Genomic DNA, 20,309 nt, shown 5'->3' on the forward strand with positions numbered 1-20,309 from the left:
TCTCACATGATATTGACGTGGCGCTTACGTGGCAATTGGATCCCGAAAAAATAATTAAAACCATGGGACATACATTTCATCCTCGCTTGTGGGGCCACATGGGCCACACCAATTTTTATTATTTTGTGTGTAGCTGACATGCGGGGGAATGGTGACAGTAGTGGCGATATATAGAGAAACAGACAAGGAGAGTAATGGTGATATGGAATCAAACAATTCATAGTTTTGGTGATATATTTTAAAAGGACATGACTACGTTGAAACCGCAAGTTATATTGTCTTGACCAGAGATTCATCTTAGAGCTGGTTGCCTACTAGTATACCAAATTATACATATCTTTTTTTCTTTTTACAGTTTTTTATTTTAAATTACTTATACCCGATATATAATCCAATTATACCATTGTGTTCATTGCAATTAAATCTTTACAACAGGATTTTACATTACTATGTTTTGATGAAAGAAATGTCTATGTTGTAAATTACTTTTATTATATATGTAAGTTACTTTTATCATATATATAAATTACTTTCCGATTTGATTAAATTACCTCATATAATCATAATGTTGTGAGTTGTTATTTTATTATCATTTTTAGTGAATTGCATAATTTGTACTGATTAAATTAATTTTCTGGATATACTCATATTTTTACCTCCATAACGGATCTAATTTTAATGTCGTGACAAAGTAACTTTCTTTTTTTAAGTTACTTCTACTTTTAGGATTTATTAAATTTACCTTTATATGTCTAAGAAGTAATTTAGTGAAATCTAAAAGTAATTTAGAATATTATAAAAGTAATTTGTATTTTTTCATCAAAACATAATCATGTGTGAGCTTGTTATAAAGATTTAATTCTGAACACAACCATGTAATCGGATCGTGTATCGAATGAGTAGTTTAAGGATAAATTTTTATTTGAAACAGATAGGAATATATTTTCTAGTTGCTTGATGGACTGGTACTATATTGTTAAGGTACCTATACAGTCTCTCGTTAACACTAAAACCAGAAAACCAGAAAGGCCTTAGATTTTCCCATTTCAAAAGACGTACTCCCTCCGTCGTATAAAAAACCAACCTAATACTGGATGTGACATATCCTAGTACTACAAATCTAGACATAGGTATATCTAGATTTATTGTACTATAATATGTCACGTTCAGTACTAGTTTGGTTTTTTTATGGAGGGAGTATGACTGTAGAGTAAATTTCACAAAACTACATGTTTTATGGTCCAAGTTGCAGAAAACTACACACGCTTTGACATTTGGCATTTAAGTACATATATTTTGGTAGTGTAGTTTCACAAAACCACACTATCAATAAATAGATTCACCCGTGAGATGACTTGGTTGTTCCACATAGGACAATGACATGCATCCTATTACCAGCCATCTCATGAAATTAATAGGATGCCACGTCGACTTGGTTGTTCCACATAGGACAATGACATGCATCCTATTACCAGCCATCTCATGAAATTAATAGGATGCCACGTCCTCATCCTAGGTAAAATAACCACGTCATCTCACAGGTGAATCCATTCATTGATATTGTGGTTTTGTGAAAAAAAAAACTACCAAAAAAATATATGTACTTAATTACTATTCCCTCCGTCATACAATATAAGAGATTTTAAGTTTTTGTTTGCCACGTTTAACCACTCGTCTTATTCAATTTTTTTTACAAATATAAAAAACGAAAAGTTGTGCTCAAAGTACTGTAGATAATAAAGTAAGTCACAAATAAAATAAATAATAATTTCAAAATTTTATGAATAAGACGAGTGGTCAAACGTTGCAAGCAAAAAACTTAAAATCCCTTATATTATGGGACGGAGGGAGTAAGTGTTAAAATATGTGTGTTTTTCTGTAACTTCAACCATAAAACATAAAACATTTAGTTTTCTGAAATTTACTAATGATAGTATGAATCGAGAAAAAAAAAGTATGTGAATTGGGTGGCAAATTTCTCCAATTTCACCGTCACCGCCTCATTCTTTCCGATCCTCCGCGCCGCGCTGCTCGGTGCTCCGCCGCCGCCGCCGCCGCCGCCGCTCACCGCAACGAGCATACTACCGCCTCTCTTCCTCGTCGTGCCCTAGTGGGAACTGGGAACCCCCGCCGCGCCCAGCTGGTAAGCGTCGCGCTCCTAATCTGTTCATCAAATTGGTCGAGAATTTGGTCGCAATCACGGAGTCCTCTTGGAGCTGGAGAGAGATCGTGGTGCTCGGGGGAGTTGTGAGGCTTTCCTCTCCTCGCCTGCTCGATCCGCCGCCGCCACCGCCGCCGCCTTCCTCCTCACGCCACATCCTCCCGCCGTCCTCGGGCAGGGGGCCTTTCCTTGTCGCCCCCTTCCTCTTTGCTGCTCTTCCGCCTCGCCTCCCATCTCCGCCTCGCCTCCTCCTCCATGACTTGGTCGGCCTGGAGGTGTTCGTGAATCGTGAGAGACGCTAACCTGCCCCGCTGCCGTAGAGGTCTCAGTTGGTACCTGTTGTGCTTCGGTTTCTATTTCCTAGCCAGGAACTTTTAAATTTTGCATTTCAGTTTAGGGTTTCCGATTAAAATTACCTATGACGTTTCAACAGATAAATAGGTGTTGGGATCAAATCTCGGCTAAGTTAAATCCATGTTGAATTTTACTTGGCAATCTAAGGTTTTAGTGTTACCTATATGCGTTACTTCAATGAGGACTGGAGAATGTGAAACATTGTTATTGCAATTTGCAACTTTCAATTTCAGGAGGTAGAAAATCTCTCTTGGAAGATGGTTCAACTCTTTTTTCAAGGGACCACAGATGGTGGTAGTGTTGATACAGATGCTGTAAAAGCAAGGCGATCTCTTCTTGGCAAGGTGGAGCCTATAATCAGGTCGGTTATAAAGTCTGGAGGTGGGTATGAGGCTCGGATGTGGCTCTGCAGTACGGTCTCATCCATTCATTTGCTCGACCCATATGGCCAGCGGGACCTGTTTCTCAATCTCTTGGGGATGAAAAATTCCAAACGGGATGTCGCTGCCCGCTTGCTGCGGATGATTTTTGACAAAAAGCCCAAAAAAGCAGGTTCTATTATAGCAAAGAAATGCCAGATGCTAGAGGACTTCTTCCAAGGTAAGGAATTACACTAAGAACTCGATGCTCTGAATTTTTCTACTGCTGCTCACATATATCTGTTTTATATTCCTTTTTCTTGCTGCGACTCACTGTTCAGTATCCAGAACATACTCTAGTTGAGATATATCTGTTTAGGGATTTACCTAGAAATATGACATTTGTTCCTCTATTACAGTTGCATAAAAATATTAAGCCTGTTTGGCTTGTTGGCAATACAAGATATGGAATTATGCATAATTGCGTACACTCAGTTTGAATTACTTCTTCACATAATGGGTAGTAACTAGTGGCCCGCCCCTCAGTCCCTCACTCATGCAAGTAGTTTAACACATTCTTAGATTAATACAAATGTGCCATACACTAGAAGAAGATGAAATGGTGTTTCCACTACAGTAACATCATGCTTTGTTCCTGCCTTTTTCTATTTGTGTTTTAGGTATAGAACCATTTTTTGGCTGTGATCTAGGTCTCAACTTGGACTGACTGACATGAGTTGGCTCTCGCATACTTGCATATATGATTGTATGATCTTATTTAGTGTAATTTGTCAGAGAGATTGTAGGGTGAGTGCCTTTGTGTACTGAAAACATGCTAAACATCCATGTAACTTTTTGTGCTGTGCAGCTGTAGTAAGCCCTGAATCAAATATACAAAGCATATTGAGTTTTCTGTGTCTCTGTTGCAACCCAGAAAGACTGGTTTGATACTGGCAGGAGCATGAGCATCTATTCTTTCTGACATAGTGACATTCCATTTATTATGTTCTACAGGGAATCCAAAGCAGATAATGCAGTGGTTTGGTCACTTTGCGGTTACTGGTGAATTGACACATAAGAAGGGTGCTAGGGCACTTTCTCAATTTGCATTTGTGAATCGTGATATTTGTTGGGAAGAGCTTGAGTGGAAAGGCAAGCATGGGCAGTCTCCTGCTGTTGTTGCTACTAAGCCCCATTATTTTCGTGATCTCGATGTTCTGCGGACTGTGGAAAATTTCCTGGAGTATGTCCCAGACTTCTGGTCTTCTGAAGAGCTTGCTGATTCCGTCAAAGACGGTGAAATACTGCAAATTGACACAGAATATTTTGTAGATCAATTCGTTTACTTGATGTATGAGGAGAATTCCAGAGATGCATGGCAGTTAGTTGATGAATTTTTGATGGACGAGCAGTTTTCTTCTCTTTCTCAACATCTTCTTATTCATTTAGATGAACAAAGGCTTCTTAATTTCTTGAGAGCTTTGGGGAAGTTGATCAAGCTGAATTCACAGTGCAAGGAAATGGTGTTCCCATGCTGTTGGCTTGAGGTTCTTTTGTCAGCACACAGTGATCACATATCTCTTGATGAACTTGTGCTATTGAACTGTGTCATTTCTAAGGGCAGACAACTTTGGCGCCTCATGAATGATGAAGAACAAGAGGAAGAACAAGGACAGATGCAAGAGCTTCTGAAGAGCACTAATCAATTGACTGATGCTGATCATTTTGCTCTCATGAAGGGATTTGTGGATACAGAACTTCCGGACGCACTTAAGTGGATAGGCATCCAGTCCTGGCTAGTTTTCTGTGAATTGTCAAAAGGGTGCAAATCAGCTGATTCTTGTGAGCATCTGTTCACTTGTAACAGAATAGAATTTCGCAAGGCTGATGATTACCCATTGGTCCAAAATGATGGGAACTCAATTGCACTAGACAGTGATGATGAGGATCTCATAAGAGGTAGCCATAAAAGGAGAAAGAGAGATCGGAAGAGAAAGCGACGGAGATATGATTCTGACGAGGACGATCTTGATCAGCTGCTTGAACTTGGTACCTCCAATAGGAGGGGCATTGAATCGCACCATGGATGTTGGTATCTTTCAACTGATGGCTTTTCTGCTTCATGGGACATTGTATGCTATCTTCTTTTTTATTAACACTTTTCATTCAGTGAAGTCACTAAATTAACACCGTCTATTTTATTCGGTATACTTATGATTGTCTTGCTACTACTGCAGGCAGACATACCAGATCACCTTTCCTCTCATTATCTAAAAACATGGCTAAAGTTTGCTTGCTTTAGATGATCCTCACAACATGAGTTCAACAACCCACCAGTTTTCGGGTGAATTCATGGGGTCATGGAGATGTATGTACAGGCTTCGCTCTGTTTTCCAACCTCAGATGCGCATCTTTAGGCCATGAATTCTGAGAGTAAGTTAGTCACTTCCTGTACCCCCCACTTGTTAATCCTTTATTTCTTTAGTGAAGTTCCATAGTTTGATAAGTACATGTAATATATACTTGGTTTTGCTTTTTGTTTTCTATTGGCAGTCTCTCCACATTCATCTTTATCATTTTAATAACCGTGAATCAATAATGCTTCAACATTATTTTGCTTTTATTGGAAGTTTTGATGACACTTGTCATATTTTGCAGATTCATGCATTTCTGGACGTGCTAGCCGCTGCTACATGACCAAAGTACCGTGCTGGTTGATTCCATTGAAAAATTACAGGCTAGGACACTGAATTGGCAGGTTTCACTGGAAAGCGGAAAGTGAAAATACATCTGAATGTTGTAAGACTTGACTAGAGCTGTTAAAAGTTGTATGCCCCGGTCTGCGGGCCTTACCGCCTTATGCTGTAGTTCGCAGCTGGTGACTTAAGAATTTTGATCGACCTTTTTCTACATGAAAATTGGTTGCTGTTTGTGCCATGCTCGCTTGATTTATACTCCCTCCGTTTCGAAATGTTTGACACCGTTGACTTTTTAGCACATGTTTAACCGTTCGTCTTATTCAAAAACTTTTGTGAAATATGTAAAATTATATGCCTACATGAAAATATATTTAACAATGAATCAAATGATAGGAAAAGAATTAATAATTACTTAAATTTTTTGAATAAGACGAACGGTCAAACATGTGCTAAAAAGTCAACGGCGTCAAACATTTCGAAACGGAGGGAGGGAGTACTGTTCTACAGTTGTTGGTTTGTATTTGCTGCAATTGCCGGTGTGCAAAAGTGTGCATTTTCACCTGTACAAAGGGAACATGTATAACTGACGATGACAACACAATAAAGTTCTTCACTCGAAAATGTCTCGCACGATCTTAACGAATTGTACTCAAAATTCACGTGATGACTTGCTCCATGTCAACACGTACTCTGGGCACATACATGATAGATATTCGTAGCCAGAAAAGTTCAGACCGATTGCCACTGTCCATTATAATTCAGCAGATTGCAGTCGCAGATGACCCTGACCAATGACTATATACATGGACGAACTATTTTCCAACCTTGCATAGTACATAAAGCAATTGATTTTTCAGACACAATCACATTCTCCGTTGTTCTGGCGTGCCGTGCTTACAAATGTAATAATCGAGTTATCTAGATATACATTTCCTTGAACCTCAATGCCGGCCCCAGTATGTCTTAAGCAGCTAAGAGCCCTGAACTACCGGCTTCATCATGGCCATGTAATTCTTGCTCGCGGTAATCGTATCTTAGGATGTGTAAAGATATCCATAGACCTCACTTTCGACTGTTATGATCTCCCGAGTAGAATTAGCATGTACTGCAATCATGTTCAGACGAATCAGACAATAGGATTAGCATGCGCATCAAGAGTTGGAACAATGATTTACATTCCAGCAACTGAACTTACCTATGGGGTCATATGTTGGCAGGGTGATGTATCGAGGGCAATACTTCTTCTTCGATACGTTTTCATTGGTAGCAGTAGTAGTAAGGCAATCAAGGGGCTGGAAATATACCACCGAGTTTAGCAATATTGTACAGGTTTTCTTTGAAAAAGAAAGATTATAGTATTTTATTGTACAGCATATGCAACATGTGACCATGTGAGACATTGCCAAATAACACGTGCAGGACTGCGCACATTCCCAACTTTTGGGGAAAATATTCACATGGGTAGCTAGTTTGGGAAAAATACTCACCAGTCAAAATTTATGCAGCACATGTTTAGAAATTTCAACACAACAGATAAAACATTCCTTAATAGGGGCATGAAGAAACACAAGCAGAAAACACTATATGATGCATATAATCACCTTGAATTCCGTACAGTTTAGTGGTGTTTCAACAGTGATCAAGTTTTTTGTTTTCACTATTAGGCATACATATAGAAAGATGTAGCATGTTTGAGGTTGGTAAATGCTTGAGTTTTAGCAAATGAAACTGCAGGCCTGTAGGAACATAATTTCAAAATGTGCATGCTGTTGGTCGTTCATTCTAAAAGCAGCATAATTTTCATGATACAAACTGTAGGAAGTTGTTCGAAGAACAAAAAGGAGAGCTAACCTTCAAATCTTTGTCAAAGCATAACCTCAGTTCTTCAACTGAGCCCTTCTTGCAAACAATTTGCGGTGAGGCCCCAAAAGCACATTTGATGGCATCAATGACATCAGTTAGCGCATATTGTTTACCATTTGAAACATGGATACCACCACTTGCCAACATTTCCTGCAATGCGGTGCGATTTAATCAGAGGAAAAAGGACAAGATTTTGTGCCATGGCATGTGGCTCAACTTGGGCCTTGTCCTTATAACACCCTGACCTATTTGGACAAAAGGCTACTGTTGCTGTAATTTGTGACACAGTGACTTTTGTCTGGAAAGTAAATCAACTCGATGCTACAAGCCTACAACTAGTAAGCCCAAGCCCAAATGCTTACCGTGACGTTGTATTTGAAGTAGAGGTCAAGAGCAGTGGTGAAATACTCTAATTCATCCTTAACTACCGGGGATGAGCATGTTCCATGTTTCTCTGAGAAAAAAAGAAAGCTGAGTTGAGTAATGACAAATCAGTGCCTAGTAAATATAACTACGTGATATTTCAAGTGGAATCAATAACTTCCTGTTAGAAAGTTAAACAATAAGAAAGCTCATAACATAAGGTGGAATGATTTGAAGAACATTACCCCACTAAAGATATGCCGCGAATGATCGAATACCATATGACAAACAGACAGGAAAACAGCACAAAAGGTCAGTTGCAAATCCAAAAGAGGTATACTTGTATAATCCAATCCATTAGTTCTTGACTTCTGAAACTTTTATATACCTCATGAGCCCAGAAGGGCCCCTTGCCACTGAAGCAAGTGGAAGAGGATGAGCAGTAGAGGGACGGCCAGTACTTCTCAAGCGTCGGCTTCAGGGGCAATATCTACACCACAAAAATCGAATGACGAATCCATGCATCGATAAGGTTAGCACCAAAGCACAACCACCTTGTCATTGTCACTCTTTCAATTAACCGTGTAAGCATCGAGCATTCGAGCTACAAAGAGGAGGAGCTCTGCAGCCAAGTACCTTGTCCATGTCGAAGCTGGTGTGGCGGCAGCACGCCGGCCAGGTCCCGTCGTCGTAGTCCGGCCACAGCCCATCTGTTCATCCAGTACGCAAAATACACACGCACACACATCGATCAATCAGAAATTGATTCGCTCGAGCAGCAAACGGCATCCAAATCGAACGCGAGGGTGGGATTAAACCGATCGATCGAGCAGCCGCGCGGCGCACTTACGGATCGTGAACGTCTGGAGCGGCTCCGAGCTGCAAAAGCAACCGCATCAGGGGAAAAAAAATCTCCGAAGGTCGCGGCGCGCGCGCGAAAATCGTAACGACCACCAAAACCGGCCGACGAGCGCGCGCGTGCGGCGGCGGCGGTGGGAGGAGACGGGGAGGAGGAGGAGGAGGCTCTACCGGCAGCATCCGTTGATGGCGCAGCAGTGGCGGGTTGAGGCGCAGATGGTGCCAGGCCACTGCAGCGCCAGCGCGAAGTAGTCGAACTCCCGCTGCTTCTTCCCCACCGCGTGACGCGCCGACGCCGACCGCGCGACCGCCGCTCCGAACAGATCGGCGGCGACCACCACCACCACCACCGCCCAGATCGCCACCATGCGCGGCGCCTTCCTCGCCGTCGCCATCGCCGCCGCCGCCGCCGCCTCGCCCTCGACTGATTCCGCCTTCCTCTTCTCTGCGGCTTGGTTGTACGGTCAATTCGCTCGGCGTGGCGGCCACGTGGATTTATTTGGATGCGGTTACCGCGATGGTCGTCTCACTGACAGGTGGGGCCCTCCCGCCGCCAAATCAGAAATTACTGCACCATTTCTGTTTTCAGTTAGTTACAAGTGATTTGGTGGTTAGCATTTTTATCGAGAGATATTTTTCCGCAAAATTCATCCATTTCAAACTTTCAAAGTAGTGGGCTTCAAATGGATTGTTATTCGCTTTGAAGTATTCGAGTTGTTTTCTACACATTTTTTCTCAGAATTCATGTGAATTTTTTTCCAGATTGGTTAAGATAAAGAGCCCTGCAAGGTGAAGCAACCGGAGGCTGATTACCATTTTGGCCCGGGATGCCATGGCATGTGGATTTGGTAACTTTGGAATATTCCTTATATGATTAAGGCCAAAAGGTGACATTAATCAGCATCTGATCAAACAAATCTTAGAACGCAAATAATCCAAGGTCAATCAGAAAGCAGGCGCTTGTACAGCGATAGGTTGAGATGCGTAAAGTGAACGGAACAGAGAGCACGAAGCTCCCAGACTTCAGCGAAATATTCGCTGAGAACATAAACGCTGTGATGTGATATTCAGCGAAAATATTATAGCTGCTGACAAATTATGAAATCTAGCACAATGGTTTTGACACAAAAACATGAGATTGGCAATTGTTAACGGCGCGCTTGAATTTGGAAATGACGGGATGCTGCAAATTTGCAGACAATTCAGAATTACAGATTTACAGAAACTGAGATGCAGTAAAAGTTCTGCATAACTCAGCATGGGATTTTCAGTTGCTTTATAATCAATTGAATTGCATTATAGAATTACAGATGCAGACGTTACTGTATGTGTGCCTAGTGGGTTTCTTGCTGTACATCTCATTCCTGAGTCATCAGAGCCGTGTTTATATTGTAGAATACTCACAGTGAGATGTGAGATCTACTGATATGATTGGTGCTCAACGTTGACTTGGTTACTGATTCCTTCTGTAGAATTGCCAAATGCTGCAAGTGCAACCGGAGTGTCAGAAAAAGGGAAAACACATGGGATGAACAAGGTATGTTTTCATTGAGAAGGTAAAGTCACATGAATTGCAGAAGATGACTGAAACAATTATACTATTGTTCTATTAGCACAAGGCATGCATTTCTCCAGATAATAAGTGTCAAAACTGAGAGAATTATTTCAGAAAACCTATCTTTAAAACAAGAGAAGGTAAAGCCACATAAATTCAAGAAGAAGATGATTAAATGAACTATATTGTTCAATTAGTACTATTTCAGAAAACCTAGTACTATTTCAGAAGTTCAGAAAACATAGTTTCTATTGCATGTACTGTCTGTTCATTTCAGTGACTGATAATTGGCACAAACAGATAACTCACCGTGTGGTTTATATGATGGTAAAGTGACGTATCGAGGGCAATGGTTTCTTCTAACAGAGTTCTCACCCTCAACTAAGCAATCGCGAGGCTGCAAAAATACGCTATTTAGTTCAATTATGAATTTGAGAAATGCTCAGAAGAATCTGCACTTGACGATAAATGTTTATCACGAAAGCCACATAGTAAAAATAATAATTTCAAGGACACTTGAGAGCTGGGAGCCTGGGATATCCATTCCAGTTGTCTATCTCAACACTCTATGTTTAGCCGTTTTGAAAAAATATGTATGTTTTGTTATTGCATAATCTAGGGCCTACTGTGACTCGATTAAAAATTAGGCCCTGCCCTTCTAATATCACTATAACAGGAGAAATTCCTACTTTGACCGATTTAATCAAATCTGAATATGTAAGGACATGATGACATAATAATGTGCTTCACTCACAAATACATCAAAATTACCTGATAATCCTTGTGGAAGCAGAGCCTCAGTTCTTGAACTGAGCCGTTTTTACACACAATAGATGGCATTGCCCCAAAGGAAAATTCAATAGCAGAGACGATATGACCAACTAAGTATTTCCTGCCTCCTCTAGGATAAATATGTGCTTTCTTCAGAGCTTTCTGCAAGACCAGAGTGAGAACTATATCAATGTGCTGAGGAAATGTTACAACCTCAAATACCTTGCGCATATGTATATAATATTGAATTAAGATTCTTTTTTGACGCGGGATATTGAATTAAGATGGGAGGTGATTATTTATAGTTTCACGAATTCATATCATGAAACCAAATACTATCCACTAACCGTCACATTATATTTGCTGTAAAGGTACAGTGCTGTAGAGAAGTAGTCGTATTCATCCTGTATTTCAGGGTAACCACATGTTCCATGAGTTTCTGCCCAAAAATGTGGAGTATTAGATACAATAAAAATGGAGCCGCATCATCTGGCACGCTTAGGAAAGTTTAGGTTGGGATGCTCCTGCCAATTAGAGGTCAAACCTTTTCATGCAGCTTCTGAACTGTCTGTTTGTGACCAGATAAATTATACGTAAAAAAGACATAAAGCAGTCCCTTTTTAATACATACGAGGAACTAACTAAATTTGTCATGTTCAAAAAAACTCATGGAATGCAGTCAGTCTGTCTTCAGTGATTCGAGGACAGGAATTATTCATGGTGTAAGAAACTATAAAGATTCTTTTCTCAAGCATTGGCAACATGATATTTTAAACAAAAGGAATTTTGTAGTACTTATCTTATCTAGGAATAACAATTTTGACAACATTAAGGAGCAGAACAACAAGTTCAGAAATCACATACCCCACTGACGAATGTCGAGTAAAGCATCAGCACATGAACAAGAGTCAAGAGGAAAAAAGGGTAAGATGTCAGTAATTTCTCCTCATCAAATCACATATCTCATTTAGATACCAATGTCTACCTCATGCACCCAAAATGGCCTTTTCCCACCAAAGCAGGTTGAGAAAGAGCCGCAGTACAAGGACGGCCAGTACTCCTCGAGTATCGTCTTCAACCTCGAGATCTGTCACAAGGTAAAACCAGATAAATACACACCCACATTGACATGCCAATCTTACAGCAAGAAGCTAGCAGTTCTTCATCAAATTGGGGGGGAAAACGACCACATCCCAATATCCCATTCTGAAGATAAGATGGGTGGTTGGCAGCCACCTTGTTGCCGTCGAATGTGGTTGGCCTGCAGCAGGATGGCCATCCCCCATAGCTGTACTGCGGCCACAGCCCATCTATTCCAACAATTTAAGAATATGAATTCACGAATTGATACAATCGATTATAAATTTAGCTTCTGATCCGCAAGAACTCATACACACTTACGGATCGTGAAGAATTTGAGCGGATGTGAGCTGCAGAGACGGAAAAGGGGGAGAAGCACCAGGTGAGCAAATCAATCCAAGCTGACAATGGCGAAACTAGCCAAGAAAGGGAGGGATGGGGGGTCACCGGCAGCAGCCATTGGAGCTGCAGCAATGGCTGGTCTGGCGGCAGACGGTGCCCGGCCACTGCAGCGCCAGCACGTAGTAGTCGAACCCGGCCCACCGCCGCTTCCTCCCGACCCCTCCCGCCGCCGACGCCCGCGGCGGCAGCAGCGCGCCGGACATCACGGCGACGGCGAGGCAGAGCGCCGAGAGAGAGATCACCAGCCGCTGCCTCTTCTCCTCCATCCTCCTCCTCCCGCGCGGCCGCGTTTTCTTGGCTTGTCACCCGGATCTTGTACTGGTAGTTGTACTGTCCATTACCGCATCAATCGCAGAAAATTGGAGTAGCTTGGAGAGCATGGCAAGGTATGATTTTGACTTGGATTATTAGCTTAAACATCGCATCGGGGTTAACGTCGATGATCTATCTTGGCGGCCTTGCTGCAGAGTTGCAGATGGCTTGGTTTGGTGGTGAAGTTTGCACTTAGCACAAAGCTACGTGAAAGCTGCTTGCCATGTCATTTCTGGGCTTCGTTTGCTTCCATGGAGGGTGCAGAAAATCATCTGCAAGCTACTATTGCTTTGCCGATGTGAGCGGCAAGGGAGGATTTAAAAGATTTTTTTTTGTTTATTTGGGAGGATAAACTTGAATTTGTTAAAATGCAAGTGAAATTTATGCAAATTTTGAAAGAATGTATGCAAATCTACAAGCTCTTTCTCCTTTTCCTTGTTTACAGGCGCCCGATTGTCTTTCAGTGTTCCACCTATTTCCTGTTACCCTGATGACTAACAGGTATTAGTTGTAAAATATATTTTTCCCTTCTAATATATCGATGCGCAAGGATTGTGCGCGTTCAGAAAAAGAAAAAAGAAGAAGAAAGGGAGGTAAAAAAAAAAAGGCTCAAACTCGTTGGAAACGAAAGGAGCCCAATCTGAAGAAGGCCAAACTTGGGCCCAAATTGAGCCCATATAATGAGGTGGGCCTGTGGGGCCCACTAAGCACTAAGGAGACAAAAGAGTCGCTCCCACGACTCCATCGTCTTCTCCTTTCCCCCGCCGTTGCCGCCTCTTCCCCTCTCGTCTCCGGCCACAAGTCCACCGCGGGAGATCAACATGGTTGTGGCGCTGCCGGCCTTCACCGACAACCTCAAGGTCAGTTACCTCCTCTCCGGTAGATGGCATCGAGGTCTCCGTAGAGCGAGCCGCGCTGTCCTCCCCTCGCATATTTCGGCTGGCGCTGAGACCTAATGTAACCTGGATCCACCCATGGCGGCGGCGCGGGCGCGGTGCCCCGTGGAATAGGAGCTTGTGCGCGTGTGCTCTCTGCAAAGCACCAGGTGGAGTGGAGGGATGTGTGGTGTTTTGGGTTTCGGCTGGAGCCGTCGCCCATCAGGTTCTCCTCGTGGGCATGAGCTTTCGTTCACAGGTGGTGTACCAGTGTTGGTGTAGCCGCAGTCAGAGTGGGTGATCGCCGAGATGGGGTCTATTTGGTTGTCTGCTGATTGAGAATGTGCATACTGCAGCTGGTTGAAACCGTCAGATACCAGAGCGACATGCGTGTTTATCTTGCCTTTAGGCTTTGATACTGATGAAATGTGAGTCTGATCCTAGAGATAGCATAACCTGCATGTGGTCGTTTGTAGCGTGGCCTGCAGGAGGTCGTTTGTAGCAGCTGGGATACCACGGGCAAGGGACGAGCTGTTGGCTTTTTGCAAACGTGTAGTACATCCATTCACGGTAGAGCCAGTTAGGCCAGTTAGGTTCAGTATAGAGAGATTCACATCAGTCCTTGATGTGGACTAGCTTCATGAGTTGTGAAACTCTAGAGTTGTAATAAACAGTGGTGTGCTGATGGATCTAGATGGCATATTGATGATCGAATACAATTATACAGCAGTAGATATATATTTTGAGTTGCCTTTGCTACGTATTGTGATTCTGGTAGTGTATTCATCCTGCCAATGATTCCTCATAATACCCCCAAAAATTGTAGGGATACAGAATCTGCAGTGACATGCTGATTGAATGGTGAAAAATCAAGTTTTTTTGATTATTTCATTATTGCAGCAAGCAGCATATCTGTGTTTATATTGCACTGAGCGAAGGAAGCTGTATACATTTGTTTCCCCTTGAAAAGGAATGGAGTCTATAATTGAAACATCTAGATAGCTATCCAATATGAATCCTGTTCTACATCTAGCCTATAGTTTCGGTCTCTTAGTTTGGAATTACATTAATAAGATAAGATTTTTGAGCTTCAACCTACCATAATAAGCCTATAGTTTCGGTCTCTTAGCCTTGCTGAACTTTATCTTACAATTCTTCTATGGGGTGGGGATTTTCAAGAGAACTGTATTGAATAGCAAGTTCAACTTCAACATACCGTAAATCCAATCATACCTTCTTGGTTCATGTTCCACATGATAGTTGTATACTGATCTTTCATGGTGTTTCTTTGTTATGTGATTTAACTCTATTCTGTCCGAGAAATCAAGTCTTTTCCTCTCTGGTGTGTGGTAAAACATCTATATTTTCCTTCAATTCTCGTCTTCAAATTGCTAAAGCTTCATATAATGCTGTTGTTGCTTATTAAGCATGCACTGTTCTGATCACAGGACAGGGATCGCAAACTGAGGATATTTTCTGGAAATGAGCATCCATTCCATGATCGCCCTCTTGAACCTTTTGTGATGCCACCACGCCAAGTGCGTGAGATGCGTCCCCGGGCAAGACGTGTACTGATAAGGGCGCAGAAGAAAGAGCAGGACAGAGCAGCAGCGGCATCAACCAAAGATGAAGAAAATGTTAAGAATGCCAAATCCGAGATCACTGCATAGATGCACATTCAGATGTGTGTTGTGTGGGTGGAGATTGCTACTACTCCTACATTGCAAATCTACCTGTTGCTTTTTTTTGAAGGATCCATGTATCTTTTATTTCTTTGACATGTAGCCTGTTGGATTCAATAGACAGTAGAATCATACAACCTGGAAATGAGCAGCTCAATCTGAATGTCTATTTTGTGTCTTACAGTATGTAACTAAAACCTGGTGTCGCTTGGAATAAAATCCTCATCTGCTTTGATTTCCTCTGTTGTTGGTCAGTATAAGAGTCCATCATAATATGTTCCATGGAAATGCTGATAATTCCATCGAAGATTTGGATTCAAACTTATCTCGAAAGTGAAGGCGATGATTCTTGGAAATGAGGCTTATAGGCCTTGTTTGGCACAGTTCCCGTCTTTCGGTTCTTAGATTCATAATAGATTTGAAGTTTGTATGTTGAATTATAATGATTTAAAAATTTATATTTCATCTAAAATGGGAAAAAGATGATTTATCTAGATGTTATCAACGCAATCGTGGATCTAAATTCATAAATGTGTTGAAAATAACTGGCAATTTAGTTTAGGGGAAAAAGAGAAAAGTTTCATATTGGCCCAAAAATAATCAGGCCCAGTCCAGTGCGCCATCAAGGCCTTAAACCCTAGAAAGCAAGAAAGAAACCTTCCGCCTCCCACCTCGACTCGACCAGTGACTCCTCCGCCTCCACACATTACAGCTACCACGCCGCCGCCGCCGCCGCCGCCGACGAGGAGGAGATGTGGCGGCGTTCGGGAGCTCGTGCTCTCCTCCTCCTCCGCTCCTCCATCCACAGGCCTCTCCCGCCGCCGCCATCTCCACTTCGAGCCTTAACCCGAGCGCCACCGCCTCCCCGCCCCCTCTCCCGCTTCCTCTCCTCCTCCCCGGAGCCCCTCCCGGATGCCGGCGGCGGCGCTGCTTCCGCGTCCTCTGATCCCACCGATGCCGGGGAGGATGGCCTCGCCTCTGATCCCACCGAAGCCGGGGAGGACAACCTGGCCTCGCTCTGGGAGGAGGACGCCGGGGACGCCGACGACGTCTTCGCCGCCGACGCCTCCCCCGACCCCGCCGATGCTGTGGTCGACGAGGTGCTGGCCGCGCGCGTCGGCGCCGTCGTGGAGTCCACCCCCGAGGATCAGATCCCCTCCGCCCTCGCCGACATGGTCGTGGACTTCAACGAGCCACTCCTCGCCGCCATTCTCGTGTCCGCCGCCGAGAGCTGCTCCGGTAAAAAGCTGCTCCGCCTGTTCAAATCTGCCGGGAAGAACAACCCCGCGGCCAAGAGCCTCGCCAATCTTGAGATAGTCGTCGACAAGATCGCTGATTCCGATGAGATCGACAAGATGGATGTATATTTGCTCTGGGATTTGGTTAAGGAAATGGGAGCTGTGCCTGGATCAGTGAATACACAGGTGCTGAATAAACTGCTTGCGATGTTCTGGAAGCTCGAGAAGTCAAAGGCTGCATTGGAGGCGTTTGACATGTTCAGTGAGTTAGGATGCGCTCCGGATGGCGACAGCTATTATCTGGCGATTCAAGCAGCTGGGAGGAAGTCCATGGTTGATGCTGCATGGAGAGTTTGCGATGGGATGATTAGCTCTGGCTGCTTCCCCGATGGCGAGAAGGTCGGTGACATTGTGATGTTCTTTTGCAAGAAGAAGAAGGTGAAGGAGGCACATTCAGTATACATAACTGCAAAGGAAAAGAAGGTGCAGGCTCCGACCTCGGCCTTAACTTTCCTTGTTAGCGCTTTGGCGAGGAATGACGAGACCATTAATACAGCTCTTGAGCTGCTGGAAGAGTACCAGGGGGAATCTCTTAAGGATGCTGGCCAGTCCTATGCTGCGGTTATACATGGTTTGTGTAATACAAACAACGTGGAAGATGCAAAGAAAGTGCTGATGAGGATGGTAAATCTAGGCCCAGCTCCTGGTAGCGCAGTGTTTAACTTTGTCATCACGGCATTGTCTAAAAATGGAGAAATGGAGGATGCAAAGGGTTTGATGAGAGTGATGGAGAACCAAGGGATCTGCCCCGACATTTATACATACAGTGTGATCATGAGTGGCTACGCCAAAGGAGGCATGATGGATGAAGCCCATGCACTACTTCGTGATGCTAAGAGGATTCATCCAAGACTAAGCAGGGTTACATATCACACACTTATTCGTGGTTACTGCAAGATGGAGGAGTTTGAGAAGGCCTTGGAGTGCCTAAAGGAGATGAAGGAAGATGGGATGGAGCCAAATATGGATGAGTACAACAAACTTATCCAGTCACTTTGTCTCAAGGCTTTGGACTGGAGAACTGCTGAGAATCTCCTGAAGGAAATGGAGGATGGTGGATTATGCCTTAAAGGCACTACTCGAAGCCTTATAGCAGCAGTCAAGGAATTGGAAATGGATGAGCTGTCAAAAGCCAGCCAAGAAGCATAGTTTCTTTTTGGTACGCTTGCAGTGACACAGCTGCCAATCAATTTTGGGGCAGTGCTTTCTTTTGCTCTCTGCTTCTCTGGTGAGCTTGTGAGAAACATCAGCTTTTGTACTTGTGTCTGTTTGTTGTTAGATGCTACAATAATCTTGCAATTATATTGTAAGTGCTAGACTGACAGGAAGAGATTTAATTTTGGTCTAGAATTCCTACTTCTTTAGAACTGAGAGAATTCCATATTTTATTTTCCATATGATCTCATGCCTTGCAAGGAGAGAGTACAGAGCTACAGATCAGAACAAAAATGTCAATGTTGCAGCAGGTACCTCTAGAACCTTATATCAAAGAACATGTAGACAGTTATGATGTAAAAAATACCAAAATGTCAGTGAACTGTGATTGTATATTTATTCAAGCATCGGAATCTGATTTAGGGAAGATATTTTTCATTGACCTGGTACTAGGACATGCATGAATAATTTGGTGTGCAAGTAGATAACTTTTATTTGATAAATGTAGTTTAGTTCCTATATGAGTGCACCACCATTCAGATAATATAGTTTCATTGTATTTGGTCGGTTGGACCTGGTCGTTGTAATAGCCTCGTCCCAGTTCTCTTGCATGATGAATTGCTGTCTTGCATTCAGTTAGTATTAATAGCCTCTTAGTTGTTGTTGTATCACTGTCTTATGGTGACTGGTAGCTCAATAGTATTGGAGCAACTGTACACATCATATGTTGTGCTGCTTTGATTTTTTTTTCTGACTTGATTTCCAAAACAAAAAAGAGCAGACTACCAAGTTGCCTAGCATTACAGACATTTATATTTAGAGTAGTGTAGTAGAGTCTAGAGAAAGTCGTGCCAGGAAAATCCTTTGTTCGTACTCCCACCTTAAATAGGCAAACTCTACTTGGAACTTTTTTATTGGATCACCTGTTACTATTGACAAAGTGACAACTGACTTAACAGAATTACCATAATGTAGTAAGATAATTGTAAACTTTTTTGGTTTAATCCCTTGCATCTATTACAACAGACTGTTATTCATTTCAATGTATCAGTATCTGTTGGGTGATCAGCTGTGAGAAATTGGAAACAGCTTGTCGTAATTGAATTTGGTAGAAAGAATTGCATCATGTCATTTTAGAGTTTTGTCTAGTCTCCTACTTTCAAGCCTTTGTCGGCACCCTCTGAAAAGACATCGACGGTTTTCTTACTTCGTCAGGAGCTGTGTCTAGCTGTTGCTGTTATGTGTACCGATTGGTTATCTGTGAGCGGGCTGTTGGGTGGAAGCTATCACGAGCTGCACAACCACACAAATATATTCTTTTTTGATTTGATAATGTATTCAATTGCTATGCAGACAAGAAGGAATCATGCATTGATTGGCCATGATCAAGGTCTTCTTTCATTAGGTAAAGCCAAAATGGAGTTACTATATACTTCCTCCGTCCCAAAATGCAAGCATTTTTAAGGTTGGCACGGGTATTAAGAAAGTAGGTGAGAATGATTGAAGAAGGTGTGTGATTGGTTGAAAAGAGAAAGTATGTGAAAAAGAATGGTTGTGAATGGTTGAGAGGAGAAGGTAGTTAGAAAAATAGCTTCATTTTGGGACAAAGTACTGTGCTAGATATAGCTATATTTTGGGACGGAGGTAGTACTAATGAAGCAATCAGTGACCGTCCATGGTGATTGTCGGAATCAGATCCTGAGTTCATGAAACTATTTTGGTCTGATGCAAAGTTGCAAACTGCATCCTTTTTTTGCGTGCCATTGGACACAGAGCAAAAGTATTATTGCAGTGACAATATTACATGGTTTGCTTTGTTCCTCCACTGGAGATGAGCTGAATGTGCGCTGAGTTTCTGTAGTGGAATCTCTGCCGGCATCCTCTCACATTTTGTTCATGGGCATGGCAAGAACAAGTTGGCTGGTAATAGTGCCTATTTTCTATTCGAAGTAGTGCTCTCGTTGCTGTTTGTTTTTCGAACAAGTTGCTCTAAATTGTGACGCAAATTTTCGTTCGATTTAACTTCCCGTCTTGTTAAGCTTGGCCACATGATCTGTCACTGTATGGAATGATGCAAAGCTGCTGCTGATGCTGTATTTCTAACGGCGTGTTTGCACATTGGGCTGTTTGACCTCAAACAAATGGCACGATCCTGTCCCCTTATGAAACAGTCTCGATATAATTATGAATTTTGAAATATATAAACCCATGCCATAAACAAGCCATTAGTCAAAGACCGGCCAAAAAATTTTAAAGACTTCGATAGAGTAATTAGCAAGAACTACAGTTACTAACCTCTAAGCACGACAAAAAGGACAGAAGGGGAGGGGGGGGCATAGAGTCGTGGGGGCGCAAACGAGATCCGGATCTCCTGCCTCTATCAGTATGACATGTGGGGCCACCTCCCGGGTCGACAGAGCCTGCGCGGTGGGTCCCACCGCCTCGTCCCCGTGCCACCCACCCCCGTGGCCGCTCACGTGGGCTCTCCTCCTATTTATTTGCACAAGTCTTCTTCACGCCTC

At 42.7% G+C, this 20,309-nt stretch overlaps 4 protein-coding genes and 1 long non-coding RNA gene across 5 annotated transcripts; 3 read left to right on the forward strand and 2 right to left on the reverse strand.

Annotated features, from left to right (window-relative positions):
* Positions 1–1,984: 1,984 nt before the first annotated feature.
* On the forward strand, positions 1,985–5,810 carry LOC4325102 (uncharacterized). The gene is made up of 5 exons (NM_001424300.1): positions 1,985–2,143; positions 2,749–3,115; positions 3,889–5,006; positions 5,112–5,307; positions 5,533–5,810. The coding sequence occupies exons 2-4, from the start codon at positions 2,773–2,775 to the stop codon at positions 5,178–5,180; spliced, it is 1,530 nt and encodes a 509-aa protein (NP_001411229.1). The 5' UTR covers positions 1,985–2,143; positions 2,749–2,772; the 3' UTR covers positions 5,181–5,307; positions 5,533–5,810.
* Positions 5,811–6,289: 479 nt separating this feature from the next.
* LOC4325103 (ribonuclease 2) lies at positions 6,290–9,123 on the reverse strand. Its single transcript, XM_015794703.3, has 9 exons — positions 8,829–9,123; positions 8,650–8,678; positions 8,436–8,509; positions 8,188–8,289; positions 8,045–8,048; positions 7,799–7,890; positions 7,425–7,586; positions 6,769–6,865; positions 6,290–6,678 (listed from the first exon to the last, which is right to left on the reverse strand). Exons 1-9 carry the CDS (start codon positions 9,050–9,052, stop codon positions 6,608–6,610), a joined length of 855 nt encoding a protein of 284 aa, XP_015650189.1. The 5' UTR covers positions 9,053–9,123; the 3' UTR covers positions 6,290–6,607.
* A 672-nt stretch (positions 9,124–9,795) lies between these two features.
* On the reverse strand, positions 9,796–12,982 carry LOC4325104 (ribonuclease 2). Its single transcript, XM_015794714.3, has 9 exons — positions 12,511–12,982; positions 12,385–12,413; positions 12,220–12,293; positions 11,969–12,070; positions 11,848–11,851; positions 11,331–11,422; positions 10,984–11,145; positions 10,522–10,609; positions 9,796–10,141 (listed from the first exon to the last, which is right to left on the reverse strand). Exons 1-9 carry the CDS (start codon positions 12,729–12,731, stop codon positions 10,077–10,079), a joined length of 837 nt encoding a protein of 278 aa, XP_015650200.1. The 5' UTR covers positions 12,732–12,982; the 3' UTR covers positions 9,796–10,076.
* Positions 12,724–13,221, forward strand: LOC136356425 (uncharacterized). The gene is made up of 2 exons (XR_010741215.1): positions 12,724–12,851; positions 12,933–13,221. It is a non-coding gene; the product is annotated as an uncharacterized lncRNA (long non-coding RNA).
* Positions 13,222–15,996: 2,775 nt separating this feature from the next.
* LOC4325105 (small ribosomal subunit protein mS80 (rPPR6)) lies at positions 15,997–18,191 on the forward strand. Its single transcript, XM_015794663.3, has one exon. The coding sequence runs from the start codon at positions 16,087–16,089 to the stop codon at positions 17,779–17,781; it is 1,695 nt and encodes a 564-aa protein (XP_015650149.1). The 5' UTR covers positions 15,997–16,086; the 3' UTR covers positions 17,782–18,191.
* Positions 18,192–20,309: the final 2,118 nt, after the last annotated feature.

Source organism: Oryza sativa, chromosome 1, assembly GCF_034140825.1.
Source record: "Oryza sativa Japonica Group chromosome 1, ASM3414082v1".
Lineage (NCBI taxonomy): Eukaryota > Viridiplantae > Streptophyta > Magnoliopsida > Poales > Poaceae > Oryza > Oryza sativa.